General features: G+C 40.1%; 1 protein-coding gene across 1 annotated transcript in view; it reads left to right on the top strand.

Annotated features, from left to right (window-relative positions):
- The first annotated feature begins 1,026 nt into the window (after positions 1 to 1,026).
- Positions 1,027 to 17,111, top strand: part of MAP1LC3A (microtubule associated protein 1 light chain 3 alpha) — a 28,236-nt gene continuing 12,151 nt past the window's right edge. Inside the window, exon 1 of the mRNA XM_034414021.3 lies at positions 1,027 to 1,601. Within this exon, the coding sequence (XP_034269912.1) occupies positions 1,562 to 1,601 (40 nt within the window). The 5' untranslated portion in view covers positions 1,027 to 1,561. The remainder of the gene's footprint in view (positions 1,602 to 17,111) is intronic.

Below are 17,111 nucleotides of genomic sequence, written 5' to 3'. Positions count from 1 at the left end.
GTCACTAAGGGAAAATCACATGACTGCAACTTGCCATTTTATTAAAGGGTTGAAAATTCAACTCAACTGATATGCAGCACCAATGAGCTGTTGTTTTGACCACTGAAAAGGCAGAAAAGATTACAGCTTTTATAAACAAGCAGAAAACTAATTATATAAGGCAGTTGAAAGACCTACACATTCCAAGCTCATGCAGCGGTAGATGTTGTTTATAGCAAAGATTAATGTTTAATTTCTAAGCTATTAAGTGTTCTTGGCATAGTTACTTAGCCTAATTTACCTCAGGTTGTTCTCAGAATAAAGTGGGGAGTAGCATTCTCAGTAGCTAGAAGCTATAAATACATCAAGTACATGTGAGAAGCTTCTCTTCAAATCCTTCTCATCCAGAAGCCTGAACCAGAGTTCAACTTTGTCTTCTAACCACAAATACAAATAACTTTTCCTAAAAAAGCCAATCTGTGTTGAGAGCCCAAAATTACTTTTCCAAAAGGCAACTGTACTTTTTGGGGGGGATTTTTTTTTCCTTGACAATGTTTTGCTTCTCACCCAAGAAATTTCTTCGCTTCAGATTGAGAACCTCCACAGATTCTTTGTGATGAGAAGAGTCTCCCCATGTTCAGTGTCACTTCCTGGGCGCTGGGGCAGGGCAACTACATGGCTAAAAATCAAGATGTTTATCAAGTACAAACAAAATGTGAAAGCATTTGGATTTCTCCAAGCCTGACTTGGAAGATCATCTTTAATTAAAAGACTTAATCCAGCAAATCAGTATTTTCAGTGAATCATAACAAAAACAGCCTTATATATCAAACCCGTGTGATCCACCAAAGCTTATACAGTAATGTAATAAATATGTTAATTTTTAAGATGACACTTCTGCTGCCATTGACCAGTTTTTCCAGTTGTGCTGCAACTCAGTAACATCCAACTGAAAGCTGTTCAGGACCGGCTAAAAGAGAAGTATTAATTATAATAAATTGCTTTTAAATAAAGGAATAAACAAATGTCCTTTCTGGGATTATTGCTAGATGAACTCCTGGCAATGCTTTCTAATAGGGGTGTGTGTGTGTGTCTGTGTGTTTGTGTGTTACTCATCATCTTCTATAACATCCTCCTGGACGCGGCTTCTTTCTTTCTCCGGGGGCGGGAAGGTGACGGGGGGGGGGGGGAGAAGCGAGTCTGCTGGCCGAGAGTGTCAGCAAGATCGCCGAGGGCAGCCTGGGGCTGAGGCCGGTGCGCCCCTGGCAACGAGGCCGCACTGCAGAAGGGGCGGGATCGCGCGCCTCCCCTTTAAGGAGGTTGTGGGATGAAGTCACCGCTGCGCTGCCACCTTCGGGGATCGGTGTGGCTCAGCTATCTGATCCGGAGCAGACGGCGTCGGCCGACCGAGGAAGAGGAGGCGGGCGTCGCGGCAGTTGCTTTCGGGGGCTCCGGAGACCTCCCCTGCCCTCCCCAAGGCGGCGACGGCGGCAGCAGGTTGTTTTTCTTTTGAGTCTTAACGACGACCTTCTCGTCCGTACCGAGGCGCGGTGGTCTCGGTATTGTCCGGTTCCCGGCCGCGATGCCTTCGGACCGGCCTTTCAAGCAGCGGCGGAGCTTTTGTAAGTCCTGACTGGATTTTTTTTGGGGTGGGTGGGGGCGGGAGTCCGAGCGCCCGGGAGAAAACACGGCGGCTGGGAAAGAAGCCAAATTGGGGGACTTGGCTGGCGTCCAGGATCATCTCCCACCCCCATCCCAGCCCCCCCCCCACCCCTTCTTGGAAAGATTGCCGGAGGGCCGAGTCCTGGGAGGCTGCGGATAGTTTGGGGGCAGGTGCCCAGCGGTGCCGCCGTAAAATTTGGGCAGAGCGGATTCTTGTTTGCTTCTCTGTTTTCCCTGGAGATGCTCCATTTCCCTTCGCCCCCCCCCATTCCCACACTCCCACCCTGGAGGGTTTGGAGGGACGCGGCGGGGTTTGAAACGAGGGGGAGACGTCTGTGCGTTCGCCTTCAAGGTGCCCTCTCCTCCCCCAAAAGGACCTTCAGCCTGTCACCTCGATGGGAAATCTTCGACTAGCGGGACGGGCCCGGTGGGGATCATGAGGGGCCTTGTGGTTCGACACAATCCGAGGGCACCTCATTGGAGAAGACGAGGGGGGGGGAATGAAAGAATCTGCTGCCTTTTGTTTGTCCTTTCAGACTTCGCTGCCAGCCAAGAAACGCTTTCTGGTTTTGGCAGATCGAAATAGATTCGGCCCTGGTTTTGTGTGTGTGCGTGCGTGCGTGTGTGTGTGTGTAATAATTATCACCTCGCTTCGGCGCTTTGTCTTGGTGACAAGAATGCACAGTGCCGCTTAGCTCTTGGGCGCACCCAAGAAAGGCACTTGCTCCGTCGGGGATGGGAAACGGAGCAGCCTCTGAGGCCTGCCTAGTATATTGTGCGTGCCAGACCCTGATACACTAGCATCTTGAACTTCTGTCTTTTCACGATTTATTCATGGTTAATTTAACCCTGATTTCCTCGATTCAAGTTCTCTGGAACAACAGGCTAAAAAGGTGCCAGGGCTACTCCGGGCTCGGTCGTGCAAACCGAGCCTTGCTGCAGGTTCCGGCCCTTTGGAGATGGCGAGCGGAGGATAACCCAAAATACCGCTTTATTTGCTGGCTGCCCAATCCCCGGAGATCGATTAACTCGGGAGCTTCTCAAGCGGCCAAGCAACCCGCTGAGTCTTTGTTTAGCTCAGCTCCAAGTTTCCTCCTACTGGGCAGCCAGGGAAGCAGGAAAGAAGGCAGAGGTAATTAGCAGCCGTCCGTACCCTGCTGGTGATGTAATGCCTGCCAATGGGATTCGGGGAAGGTTCCTGCGTTTCGGCGATAGGCTTTGGAGAGCAGAGCTGGGAAATAGGCCCGGCTTGGAAGAAACCAAACTGGGGGGGTGGGGGGAGGAGCGGGATTGGCCTTTAGGAAGAAACGTACGCTGAAGAGAGCCGATGCTCCCCTTCTGGTGGAAAACTTTCTTGGGTCCAAGACGGCAGGCGTGGCCTCCTCCTGCTTTATTGACAGTCTAGTTATGTTTATGCTCTTATTATTTCCACATCCTGTGAGTCAAGTATAAACTGGTGTAGGACCTTATATAATGAGAACTTAAAAGAGGCAATCTTCACTGTTGTTGTTCCTTTTTTCACTGTAAAATAAAAATAATAATAGAATAGAATAGATTTTTTTATTGGCCAAGTGTGATTGGACACACAAGGAATTTGTCTTTGGTGCATACGCTCTCAGTGTACATAAAAGAAAAGATAGGTTCATCAAGAATCATAAGGTACAACACTTAATGATAGTTGTAGGGTACAAATAAGCAATCAGGAAACAATATCAATATAAATCGTAAGGATACATAATAATGCAGAAACCAAAGGGAGGGATTAAGTTCTTGACTTCCTCCCCTCCTCCCTTAGAATAAGAAATTAGAGGAAATTATGGTATGAAATGTGGGTGCGGTTTATATGGGAGAGTTTTTGCCTCTATACAAAGCTACAATCCTCAATGCTATCAAGGAGTCTTCAAACCAACTGCCTTAAAACTTTTTTTCAGGCATTGAAAACACATTTCACAGCACTTATTTACAATACCTCTGAGCATTGGTCATTTTAAACTACAGGTAGTCCTTGATTTATGACCACAATTGAGCCCAAAATTTCTCTTGTTAATGGAGACATTTGTTAAATTAGTTTTGCCCCATTTTATGACCTTTCTTGCCATTAAGTGAATCACTGCAGTTGTTAAGTGAACCTTGAGTTTGCTTGTCAGAAGGTCGCAAAAGGTAGTCACATGATCCCGGGTCATTGCAACCGTCATCAATAGCAACCAAGAGTCTGAATTTTGACCATGGGGATGCTGCAACGGTTGTAGGTGAAAAATTGTCACTTTTTTCAATGCCGTTGTAACTTCAGTCATTAAACAAATTGTTGTAAGTCAAGGACTACCTGTAGCAATTTAACTTAGATATCTATTATTTAGTTTTTGTGTGCTGCTACTGACCTTTGAGTCTTCTTGGTCTGTCTGGACAAGTCCCTACACTTTTCTTGGCCAGATTTCTGAAATGGTTTGTCATTGCCTACATCCTAGAGCGTGATGGCGAACCTATGGCCCGCGTGCCACAGGTGGCACACAGAGCCATATTGGTGGGCACGTGAGTGTTGCCCTAGCTCAGCTCCAGCATGTATGCACACACTGGCCAGCTGATTTTCGGGCCTTCTGGGCCCACCGGAAGTCGGCAAACAGGCTGTTTCCGGCCTCCGGAAGGCCTCCAGGGGGATGGGGAAGGCTGTTTTCATCTTCTCTAGGCTCCTAGAAAGCCTCTGGAACCTGGGGAGGGCGAAAAACGGGCCTACTAGGCCCACCGTGCCATCACATGCCAAAAGTGGGGGGAGCACGGGGGATGACGTGTGCATGTGCGGGGGGGCAGGGCACATAGAATTATGGGTATGGGCACGCATGCGCGTGATCACCCCGCACTCCCCCTGCTTTTGGTACGTGATAGCAAAAAGAGTAGCAACCACTGTGCATGACCTTTTGGCTGGCATGGGCTGCAATAAAAGAAGAGGAATTGTCTTAGGCCACAAACTATATGATATAGTTAATTATATAAATAAAAAAACTTCCTTTATTTTTTAGCATTTTTAAAATATCTTATGGGACCACATTATAAGCTGTCCAGGGCCACATTTGGCCACTGAGCATCCGGTTGGACATGTCTGTCCTTGAGTTTAGAAAAAGTAGAAAATCACCCAGCTGGCTTTTTGCTTAAGGCAAGAATGGAATTTGCTAGTGTCTTAACCACTACACCAAATTGGCTTTCATTTTCTTGGTCATTGCTGTCTATAATTTCTGATTGGTAAAGAAAGACTGTTAGTAGTTCTTAAGAACATTATAATATAGACCTGGATACAGGGAATCAGTTTGAGTAATTAAGGGTTCTAGAACAGGCCTTGTAATTTTCTGGATGTGTATGAAACACACATTAAATCTTCCCTGCAGTTGAGCCCTCCTCCACTCTGCAGGTTAAATGATTTTGACTCTTTATTTCGAATACTCTGATCCGCTTCCCCCCAAATATTCTATTTTGGCCATCAGGTGGTATGAAAGCTGACCAAAAGGAAACAAATTATATATAATAAGAATGCACACTTGATTCCCCCCCCCCCCTGAGCATAGGATTTATGTAGCAGGGAGATTGGTGTTTGTTTGTTTTTTTAAATAAGGGCCTTACTGAGATGAAGTGGAATACTGCAAGAGATTTCTGATTGTATGTTTTCATCTTTGGGAGATTTGTGAGAGTTTGCAAGAACAGTTACTAATCAGTTCTGCATTTAATAAAAAATGTCAGTGAATAATAAAAATTTTCTTGTATTTTGAATTCCAGGTTGTCACTATGTTTGTGTAGGACAAAGCAACTATCTCTGTCCTCTATTGCTATACAGTATTGTTGTTTCTGGTTATTGTTCTGACTCTCCTTTGTGACACTTCCAACCCAGCTCAATAAGAGTTTTCTCAGCTGGCTGATAGGCACAGATCTATTGTCTTTTTTTCCCCATTTCCACTATATCAAACCCTCTTTTTGAAAATCTGTTTGGTTAAAAATCAGCTTATTATTCATTTAAGTAAGCTTTAGGATTGCAGTGGAAAACTTCCTGAAACGTGGAAAAAAATTAAATCATAATACAACTTTTATTATATTTATTATAAAGTTATTTTATTAAATAACTTTATATTTAAAAATTAAATATAACTTTTAAAACAAAGTGTATGTTTATTTGAAATACCAAATTTAGAGGTATTGTATGATAGCAGAGGTACACTTTTAAACATATACTTATATTCTATAGCAGTAGACAATGTTGTGTTTTCTAAATGTTTTGAACTGTGGCTCCTTGCATTCTTCATGGGATTATATTTACAATAATAAATTCCATTGTAACATCTTAACAAATTTATAATCCTATTAGTTTTTCTGGCACATTGTCCAGTTTATCAAATACGTGAAATATCCTGAGGGAAGAGTATTCCATATATATATTTATTTTTGGAAAAGATGAAGGAATAATAAAACAAAAGGTCAAAGGAAAATGAAATGTGTAAAAATTATCTTTAGATAGTGACCATTCACAATCCAGTTGTTGAACATTGTATGAATACTTTGTTAGGATAAATAATTTGGTCAGTTTAATTAAATGCAAAATAGTTTAAAGTTTTACAGTGAATTCTAGTTCAGCTCTACTGTGTTGAGATTAGCCATTGTAATTCATTTCTTCATGTCCTGGGGGTAGAAGTCACAATACAGTGTTTAGAGAGGGTACCAAAGAGCTCTAATGGGTGGATTATAATTGTGTGCCACTGAATTTGCATGATTGTAATTGCATTGTTTTGGCATTAAAGGTCCATTTAATTATTCATGGTATGAATACATTTTGGGATCCTGAATCTCTAGTACTCAAAGTGTCCTTGAGGGGATTATAATTCATGGAAAAGGAGCTTCATTTATTTCATTCCTATCTTGTTTTCTACCCTACAGAACTACCCAAGACAACCACTAGCTTTTTTTCTTGATATTCAGAAACTTATCTATCAAGTTGCCCCGGTTAAATTTTATCATTGCAAATAGACAGATAAGACTTTAAGCATTTTCAGCCTCAAATATATTATGTGGAAGATACTGTTATCATTTGCCTTCTGTAAATGGAGAATTTGAGACAAGGAGGGATGAATGGAATTGAACTGCTTACCCGATGACATCATGAAACGCAACTGGAAACTGTTTAGGGAAAAGATGCCATTTGTCTTTTTTTTTGTTATCTGAGGTCAGGAGCAAAAGAGATACTGCCAATTTGTGACCAGATTCCATGACTGACTGACGGGGAAGAGGTGATATTGAAATGAATTTTCATGTAAAGCTTTAATATTGTACAGAGCTGCCACTCTTGGAATTTAAGTTCTGCATTGCTTAAAGGCAAGCCATGGCTGAAAATAAATAGAGGGCAGCATTAAGTAGGACACTACCAAGTATAGTTACTTTGTATTTACTTTGGCCAGTTGAAGATTTGATCAATTCTCCTATGTTGCTTTACTCCTCATAAGCAATTACTCATCGTTCCTATCACCCATCTCCTCCCACTTAGGACTGTATGACTGTAACTTTGTTTTATGTATCCTTACGATTTATATTGTTTCCTAGTATTATTTGATAGCTTATTTGTACCGTATGACTATCATTAACTGTTGTACTTTATGATTCTTGACGAACTTATCTTTTTATGTACACTGAGAGCATATGCACCAAAGACAAATATCTATCTATCTGTGTGTAATCTCATTCTTGATAGAGTTTTATCAAGAATGTATACTGTATATCCTGTATGCTAATTGTTTTAGCCTACTAACACTGTTAACATTATAGTCTGCTAAATGCTATGTCCTTTTTTATTCATATATTTATATTTATATCCTGCCTTTCATTCAGAAGCTGAAGGCAGCTTTTATAGAAAACATTTATCTTTATTCGCATTTCAGCCAAAGAGTCTTGTGGCTTTTTAAAGGACAACATATCTATTATTGCGTAAGGTTACACAGTGTTAAATGTGTTGGTTTTTCAGAAGTTTTAAAACTGCCTCTGCAAGCGTCTGCGATTTTGACTTCCTCTAGAATCCAGATGTGCAGACTTCAACCTGCAGAATTCCCAGCAGTGTCCATGCAATATTAATTATTGACACTCTCACATCTGGAGTGCCTAGGTTGGGAGGGAGAGTTTTGCTAATATAGAGAGAGAAGATAACACTCAAGGAAATCTGTTTTGCTCTCGTGTTGTGGGCTGTCCTCTTTATAACCCTGACCCTTCCACATGCCACAACTGCGAGTGCACCTCAAGCAGTTTGTTGTTGTTACACTCTGACTCACCCCAACATTGACCAATACTCTGTATCAAAAGGGAATAACAAACCCAGAGCAAACATGTGCCATGCCCTGTGCTGATCTTCTCCCCATTTCAGCTTCTATTGCCTTCTACGGCAGGGGTCTCCAACCTTGGCAACTTTAAGACTTGTGGACTTCAATTCCCAGAATTCTGGGAGTTGAAGTCCACAAGTCTTAAAGTTGCCAAGGTTGGAGACCCCTGCTCTATGGAGCAGTGGACCTCCTTCAGAAAAATAAAAGGCTGAGAGACAGGCTTTCTCCTTGCCGCCTTTTGCTAGCAGCAACTCCTTGGATGCCACTGGGTGGAGTAGGCAGATGGTGCTTGGTCTGCCTCCAGTTACTCTCCCTGTCTGTCCCAGCTCAAAAGCAAACAGGATGAAAATAGCTCAAAAGCAGCAGGGGTGGGAGTGGGGGATGTGAGCTCAGGCAGCTGCAACTGTTGAGTGCCTTTCAGCTTATTTTCCACATCTCTTTTTTTTTTTGCTTCCTCAGCTGACTGGCTTTCTCTGTTTTCTGGGAAGAAAGGCAGAGGGGAAGAGAGGGTCAGCCAGATAGCTTTATAGAGTCACAATTATGGGCAAGGGGGAAAAGGAGGAGGATCTTTAAGAAGCTGAGTAATATTCATTAAAGAAAATGCCTTTCGATCAAGTGTCCTCTGGGCTTCAGCATTTTTCAGGCTGCAAAAATTGTAGCATTAGACACTAGCCTGAACAGAGTAAACCTGGCAGTGGCATAACTGAATGTTTACAAAACACTTGAAAGACACTCTTACCTGCCCTTAGGTGCACTGCACTTAAAACTTGTTGACAATGGGTTTCTAGAAAGCCATTTTTTAAAAAAGTTCCTTTTAGTATTTTGTATCATTGCTTTCATCATTAAGTTACTTTTTAAACTAGGAAATAATCCGATTGTTTCATCTTTTTTGTGATTTTTTTTATTGTAAGCCACTATGTGAGTGACATGGGTGGTCTCCAAATTTGATACAAACAAATAAATACGTAAAATTAATGCAAAAGATGTTAAATGTAGTCTGGCTTGGCTTGAGAGTGGGGATTGGTTAGATTTTCATTGTTCTTGTACTTCAGAAATATTGCTGACATTTGATCTCGAAAGAAAGTCCCCAGGGTGACATCTTTCTTTTTATTATTGTCACATGGCAAACACTGTTGTTGCATTGTGCAAGTCTGTGAAATGCTTTAGAAAACTTCAAATGAAAGCACTTCCTTGATGGAAACTCAACAGCACACACTTGGCCCAAAAATAAAAATAAAAATGAAGCAAAAGACAGCCAAAAGCACATACATTTTCATAATCAAATGGAGGGGATTATTCCACAGCCCTATTTTTTTTCTTACGGTTTCTTTTTTCAATTATTAAATATTTCTCAAGCCCTCTGTTTGCTCTTTCCCTCATATTATATCCGCATCCCCAACCTCAAGAAAATCTTAGCCTGTCAATGGCTAGATAATAAAACATGGAAATGAAATATGAAATATGAAATGAATATTATAAATATAATATTTGAAAATAATTTTTTTGAAGCAATAATGCAATAGTTAAATAAATGATAAATGAGGATGTTGATTTGTTTGACAATATGAGAAATTAGATAATCAGTACATTTGAATAGGGGGATGATGCACAAAAGATTTGTAACCAACTGACACACTGTTTGTATTTGTAATGGATTTGTTTTATGTTTTGTTTTTAAAAAATTCAAAAAAAATTCAAAAAAAGAAGAAGAAAATCTTAGCCTGCAATTTAATGCACACAGTGAGTTGCTTCAGATAATTTGCTAAGCCATTATGTTTGCTTGGTTAGTTTTAGTATGAGATGTGTATCTTAGCTATTGTCATTTAGGATTTTTCATTATGTGTGAATTAAGCCACAGTGATTTAGTAGATTTATGTCCCATCTTTCATTTGAGAGTTTAAGGCAGCATATTCAACAATTCCGTGCACTGGGTTGGACAGAGAGCCTCAAGTCACCCAATATATTTTTATAACTGCATTGATCAGAATGTGGGTTTCCCCACTCTTAATCCAGTACCTTAAACACTACATGACATCTCCTTTATTACATTCTTATATTCCTGGAGTATTTCAGCCTTCCTCTCAGAAGCATAAGTTAAAACAACAGTGCATAAAGTAGTTTAGGCCAAAAGAAAATAAGTGTTCTAAAGTCACATGATGGGGCTCCTGGTTTCAACCCCAAATTCCTAAGAAGTTTTACTATTACTATAGTAATAATTTAAAAAAAAAACCCAAGGCTTGGCTTCCTGGAACCACCTGAATTCTGGTGGCTAACTATTCCTTGAGGTACCTATCTAGATGTTGAAAAACATATGCTTTGTCTTTCATCAGTTTGGAAGAGTGAAAGAAAGCTCTTGTGCTCTATGTTTTGGCACCGTACATAAACTTGTAGAATATCTGCAGTGTGGCACATTACCTTGAGATGGCATTCAGCAGCTGTTGGCGTATCATTCTGAAGAACTACATTGAACAGAGCCTTTGTTGAGGCTTCACACAGGCCTGAAAGCTGGCTACCATATTTTTCGGTCTATAAGACACACACCCCACCCCCAAAGTGGGTGGAAATGTCTGTGCATCTTATAGACCCGAAGACCAGCTGGCCAGTGGGAGGCATGCGCAGAGGACTTGAACTGGGGCGATGGCTCACTTGCCCACAAAGAGGGCGCTCTGTGCCACCTATGGCACGCATGCCGTAGGTTCGCCATCATGGCTATATGGGGACATCATATATACCTGATGACAATTCATATCTAAATTGTGTAATGTGTAAAGAATATAAATGGCGTTTAAGACACAGCTTTGGCCAATAACAGGGAGGTGGTGGCTCAGTGGCTAAGATTCTGAGCTTGTCAATCGAAAGGTCGGCAGTTCAACAGTTCGAATCCCTAGTGCTGCATAACGGGGTGAGCTTCCGTTACTTGTCCCAGCTTCTGCCAACCTAGCAGTTCGAAAGCACGTAAAAAATGCAAGTAGAAAAATAGGGACCACCTTTGGTGGGAAGGTAACAGTGTTCTGTGCACCTTTGGCATTTAGTCATGCTGGCCACATGACCATGGAGACATCTTTGGACAGCGCTGGCTCTTCGGCTTTGAAACAGACATGAGCACTGCCCCCTAGAGTCGGGAACGACTAGCACATATGTGCGAGGGGAACCTTTACCTTTACCTTTGGCCAATAACATAATGATCTTCATCATTTCTTTACCCACTGAAGCTAAATCAAGGACACTTGGGATGAGGGAGTGGAAGCCCTGTTGCAAGCTTCCTGGAGGAATGGTTGGCTGCAGGTCTGCACAAAATGCTGGGGTAGATTGTCCTTTATTCTTACTGAGCAGTTTTTCTTACTCTCTTTTTTGTAGACTAGTATAATGCCTTGCCTGGGGCCACTTTACCAAGTTCAAATTATATGCATGAAATTTAAACTGTGAACCAAAAATCCTCATTTGTGTGCATTTGGTAGAGCCACCATTATTCCTTGCTCTTCAGCTAAATTTCTGAGACCTTAAACGGAGAATAAGAATGCATCATTTCAAAAGGCCATAATGAAATAGTGCCCCTAATGCCTCAGTTTTTTTCTTTTTTTCTTTTTTTTCCTTTATTGGCTTCCAAATACCAGATTGTGGTCAGTCACAATGATTTACAGAAGTCTGGATATAACAGGACCTGTAATATGCATTGCTGTATCCAGGAGTAAATATTATTATAGGAAAAATGTGGGAAGCCTGAAGTATTTTCAAAGCTCAAGGTCTAGCGATCTTTATGGCTAGATTAGCACAAAACACTGAACTAAAATCAATCATCCAATATGCTGTGGGGACCTACTGTAGACGTTGCCTTAGCTTTTTATATGACCACAGTAATCTTGTTTGTGAATTCAGGTTTAGCTTGTGCAGTAAATAAAGTCACTGAGTAATATGCTTTGGGGCATGATAATATTATCCATTTATAAAATACTTGGGTAGACACCAGACATTCTGATTTTTATTAAATTAGTGCTTCACAAATGCAGTCGACCTTAACAGTATGTTAACATCCTAATACAATTCAGTCTTATACATCTATCTATGTATCCTTTGACTTGCTTTACAAAGGTTTAGCATTTGTAAGCATTCTCCTACTTAATATACCTGATTTTCAAGAATGTGCCAATTTTCCTCTTAAAACCAGGTATAGCAAGGCCTATCAAGTTAGGTGGTACATTCTCTAAGTCAGCCCATGATGGCGCCACTTTGGATTTTATTGTATTTTATTTATTGGGATATTCTAGGAAGTAATACCCATTCAGCTTCTTTTTTGGCAGCTGACAGAATCCAACATGGCTGCTTTCATCTGACTGTCAGACTCTCATTTATAGGCTGTTGGTACACATGGGTAAGCATTTGCCCTAACAAATATATGACTCAGTTATATAAAGTGCTTACTTGATATGTGCATATGCACTATTGAACATATAGAAATTAGGGACAGAACAATGGTTATACTCCATTCTCCTTTCCAGATTTTCAATTGTGGGCATAGCTGGATATTTCCACAGCATTTCCTTATCCATTATGTTTATATGTACACACCAATTGTCTGTCTCTTTCAGAACTCTTGATTTTATACAATCAGTTTGCAGAGATTGTGAGAGAGGACATAGGTTTCCAAGATGGTTTAGCTCCAACCCAGTGTTATCTTGGCTTACTTACAGGTCACTGTGTTCCTTTAGAAACTGTGAGCATCAGATAAAATTATCTACTCTCTGCTATTTTCCTGATGGCTAGCTGTGGGCTGAAAACCTAAGACAGCTCTGTTCTTGCTAGTAGTTGTTGTTGACATTTAAATTTATCTTCTCCCTTTGAACATGTGACCAAATTGGAGGCTGAAATTGCTTGTCTCATGATAAGTGATCATGAAACCAGAGCTTTCCAAATGCCTTTCACTAGAGAACTTCTTGGAAAGCACAAATGTTATGACAAAAAGAACTTCCATCAGCGAGATCTCATTGTTTTCAACCATATTTTTGTATAAGTCTACATGGTAATGACCTAAAGCTACTTAAAAGCAGCCTGAGTAAGCCTGGGAATAAAGTAAGCTTTTCTCAGATTTGGATTTATTTTCTTATTGGAAACCTTAACAGAAATATACTGTCCCTGTTAGCCAGCAGTAAACTCCAATCTTGAGGCTACATAATCAGATTTAATAAATCACAACCTCAATCTCAAATGTGAAAATGTTGGCCTTGTTGCAGGATGGCCTGTGTCAGCAAAGGGTAAGAGATATATTGCTTATATCTTTATACATCAATAAATTAACTAATAAATAATCTCTTTTGGTTTTTGTTGGTCAAAGAATCTGAGACTCTTGGTAGGATGAAACCAGTTTTTATCATTAGATCTTTCCAAAATGAAGGATTTATAAACATTTTATTACCACTGTTGCTTTGGAAAACCCTTATTGATATCTCATCCTGCTTGGTAGTGTCAAGAGTCAAATTGCAGGTTTGACAGCTCCCTAACATTATTTCACAATATAAGGTTGTAGAGAGACCTCCACAATCATCTCTTTTTTTCTTTATTTCCATTTGTTTAAAAAAAAAAACTTGCCTAAGGAAAAGTTTATGAAACTTTAAACCTGAAATTATTGTTTACAACTTTGGTTCACTAATACAATAAAAGTATTGCCTATATATATATTTCTATTTCTCTATCTCTGTCTGTCTGCCTGCCTGCCTGCCTGCCTGCCTGCCTGCCTGCCTATCTATCTATCTATCTATCTATCTATCTATCTATCTATCTATCTATCTATCTATCCCCCTTCCTTCCTACCTACCTACCTACCATAACAGAGCTGCTATTGTTCTTATACTTTTTAATAAACATTAGAGAACCCACATGATGGTCACAGGTAAACATTTCTAGTAGAGATGTTAAAAATTGAGTGATTCGACTCTGGAACATGACCAGCCACTCCCTGTTCTGGGTAATACGGTTGAGTAAAGGCAGAAGCCAATTCTTAGAATGTGTAGAATGGGCTGTTCTAGGTGAAAAAACTCCCAGTCAGATTAGGCACATCTCTAATTTTTAGGCAGCTTCCAAACAATGACTCATGAATTCCAAAGGCTCTTTGGAAGCATCTAAGGCAATCAGTTTTATGTTATGGTGGCAAATAGCTAATTTAATATTAATATTTACAGACAGGATATCAACTTTTAAGTCATTATGTTAGATACTAGAAATGTGTGCTTCTAAGAATTCCTAGTTCTGTTTTCTAATTGTTAATTTGATATAGAGTTTGATATAATCAAGAGTTTGATATAATCAAGAGTTTGATATAAGATGGGCAACTATATTAACATTTTAAATAAACAAACTGTAGAGTCCTTGGTGCTTTCTGAGCTTGGTTGTTTTCTTGCAAATGTTTCATTACCAAACAAGGTAACATCAAGCTTGTTTGTCATCAAACAAACTGTATTTCTTTCCCTGTTGCATGTGAAACGAGTAACCTACAGGGTTGCTTAGAATATTTGTTTCAATGATTAATATGTTTGCAATCTAGATGTTGCTGTAGTATTCATATTGAATGTGTGCTAATTAGCACATATGTGCTAATTACCCCTTCCCCAGGTTAACATCTTTTTTTAAGTCAGCATCCTTCACTGGTACCAAAACATAAGGTTCACAAGAAACTCTGAAGCCAGTTCTGACTTTGTTCTTTAGTAATCCGGATCATTCATATTGTGGAAAAAAGATCCAGCATGCACTAACCAAATAACTTGGCTATCCTTCAGTTAAGTGCTTGAATATATTTAATATTTCAAATTTATTTTACTCTCAGTACTTTGGCTATAAATATTGTGCTGGCTAATATTAATTGCATCTCACCCAGCCCCCCCCCCTCTTTTTTTTTTTTAAGATAGCTTCTTGCAAAAATATTCATGTGATCCTTTGGGAGTAAACAAACCACCTATAAGTCCTTAACATTGGCTTGTTGATCATGAATTAGGGGGATGGTGTGGTGTTTTGCTTCCAGGAAACGAAACTGTTCTTGCATACGAACAAGTGGAACAGTATCTGACACTGAGCAAAGTTAATAAGTTATCTTCCCTGCTGTTAATAATGAAATTTCTTGTAAACATAGCTTTGAGCTCTCTGCTTTCTATCAGCTCTCCCAGAATCCTTTTATTGTAGGTGATTGATTTGTTTTGTTTGCATTGGCCTTTCTGTACTTCCCAGGCCTCTGTCTAGTCTACAGTATTGTATTTCTAGACTTTGCCAGTCAGGTGCTATCCTCTTAGTAGAATCTAATTTATTACCTCTAAAAACTAGTTTGACCAGAAATATGTTTCATAGTGAAATAGAAAATAGAAGTCATTTTTACTATGTAGATCAGTGACTGTGACATTCCTCATCCTGGTTCAGGGGGGCTGAGCCAAATGATCACTTATTATTATTATTATTATTATTATTATTATTATTATTATTATTATTATTATTATTATTATTATTATTATTATTATTAATTGAATTTCTATACCGCCCTTCTCCCGAAGGACTCAGGGTGGTGAACAGAATAAGATTTCATATACATATAATTTTTTTAAAAAAAAACAGTAAATAATAAATTGAGTCAACTTAGTGTATCTGCTAAGACCTTGGCATAGAATTTAGATGTTTATGCTAGCCCTGCTTGTTGAAACAGAAAGGTCTTCAGGGCACATCGGAAAGTGTGAAGATTTGGGATTATTCGTATTCCAGGGGGTATTTTGTTCCAAAGAGTAGGTGCCCCCACAGAGAAGGCTCTCTCCCTTGGAACTACTAGACGACATTGTTTTAATGATGGTACTATGAGTAGGCCTACTCTGTGAGAGCGTATTGGTTGGTGGGAGGTTATCGGTTGCAGCAGGTGGTCTCGTAAGTACTCAGGTCCTAAACCATGGAGCACTTTAAAGGTAAGAACCAACACCTTGAAGCGCACTCGGAAGGCCACCGGAAGCCAGTGCAGCTCACGTAGAAGAGGTGTTACATGTGAGCGCCATGTTGCTCCCATCATTACTCGCGCGGCCGCATTCTGGACCAGTTGGAGCTTCCGGGTGCACTTCAAGGGGAGCCCCATGTAGGGAGCATTGCAGTAGTCAAGTCGGGAAGTGACGAGGGCTTGAGTGACTGTGCGTAATGAGTCCCGGTTTAGAAAGGGAAATATGCAGAAATGTATATGTGATTTAGGAATTTTAGCAAAACCAATAGGGTTCAAGAGCTGAAAATGAACAACTTTGGTCAAAATAAGTTAGTGTTCCTATTTTGCAGAAGACGGTTCTGAAATAAGCAAGTTAACATAAAATCAGTCATGCAGAAGATTCTTTGCACTAGTTCAAGAATTAGAAATCCTTGGAGATCTGCTGGAAAGAATTCAATAGATCTGAGATAGCAGATCATATCTTACCTTCTGCTTACCTCTGAGGTAGAAGACTGAAAGATAGGAAGATAGGACAAGCCTGCTTTTGGGCATTGTGGCCCCAAAACAGTCCAGAAAGGACAAGATTGAAAATAGTGGATTTTTATGGTTTGCTTGATTCATTTTTCAAGACTTACAGCATAGTATAGCACCCATAGCATCCTTTTAAAGAAGGCAAAATAAAAACTAAAATAAAAATAAAAATGGGCCAGTCCTGTGTTTTGAGCTGTTAGAAGTTGCACAGAGAACTCCCTTTTTGGAAGAAGACAGGCTATATAATCCTTAAAATACATAATCTGATACTAAAATTATTGCTGCTCAAGTAAATATCTAGACAGAAGGCAGGCCCTAATTCATTTTTCATTGCACAATGTCAGATTCTTCAAGAACAGGTGGTTATTATTGCAGAATTTTGTCTCTACCTTTCTTGGTAGATTAAAAGTTATTGGGTTCATTGTATACAAGGAACAAATAGAGCAATGTAGTGGCCTAGTGGTGAAGACGCTCGCCCTCCCACTTGGAAGATTGAGGATTCAATTCTAGGTCGTTGCAATCCTAGGTCCCGGGGCGCAAAGAAAAAACATCTGCTGTGAATTCTGCATAGGTGTCAGGAAGGGCACCTGGCCAGTAAAAGCTCAGCTCCATCTAATCTCCCCGATTCTGCCCAGAATTAAGGGTCATAAAAAATGAGTTATTTTTTA

Source organism: Pantherophis guttatus, chromosome 3, assembly GCF_059756535.1.
Source record: "Pantherophis guttatus breed Tessera chromosome 3, ASM5975653v1, whole genome shotgun sequence".
NCBI classification, from domain to species: Eukaryota; Metazoa; Chordata; class Lepidosauria; order Squamata; family Colubridae; genus Pantherophis; species Pantherophis guttatus.
This window is presented reverse-complemented; position numbering and strand designations above follow the sequence as displayed.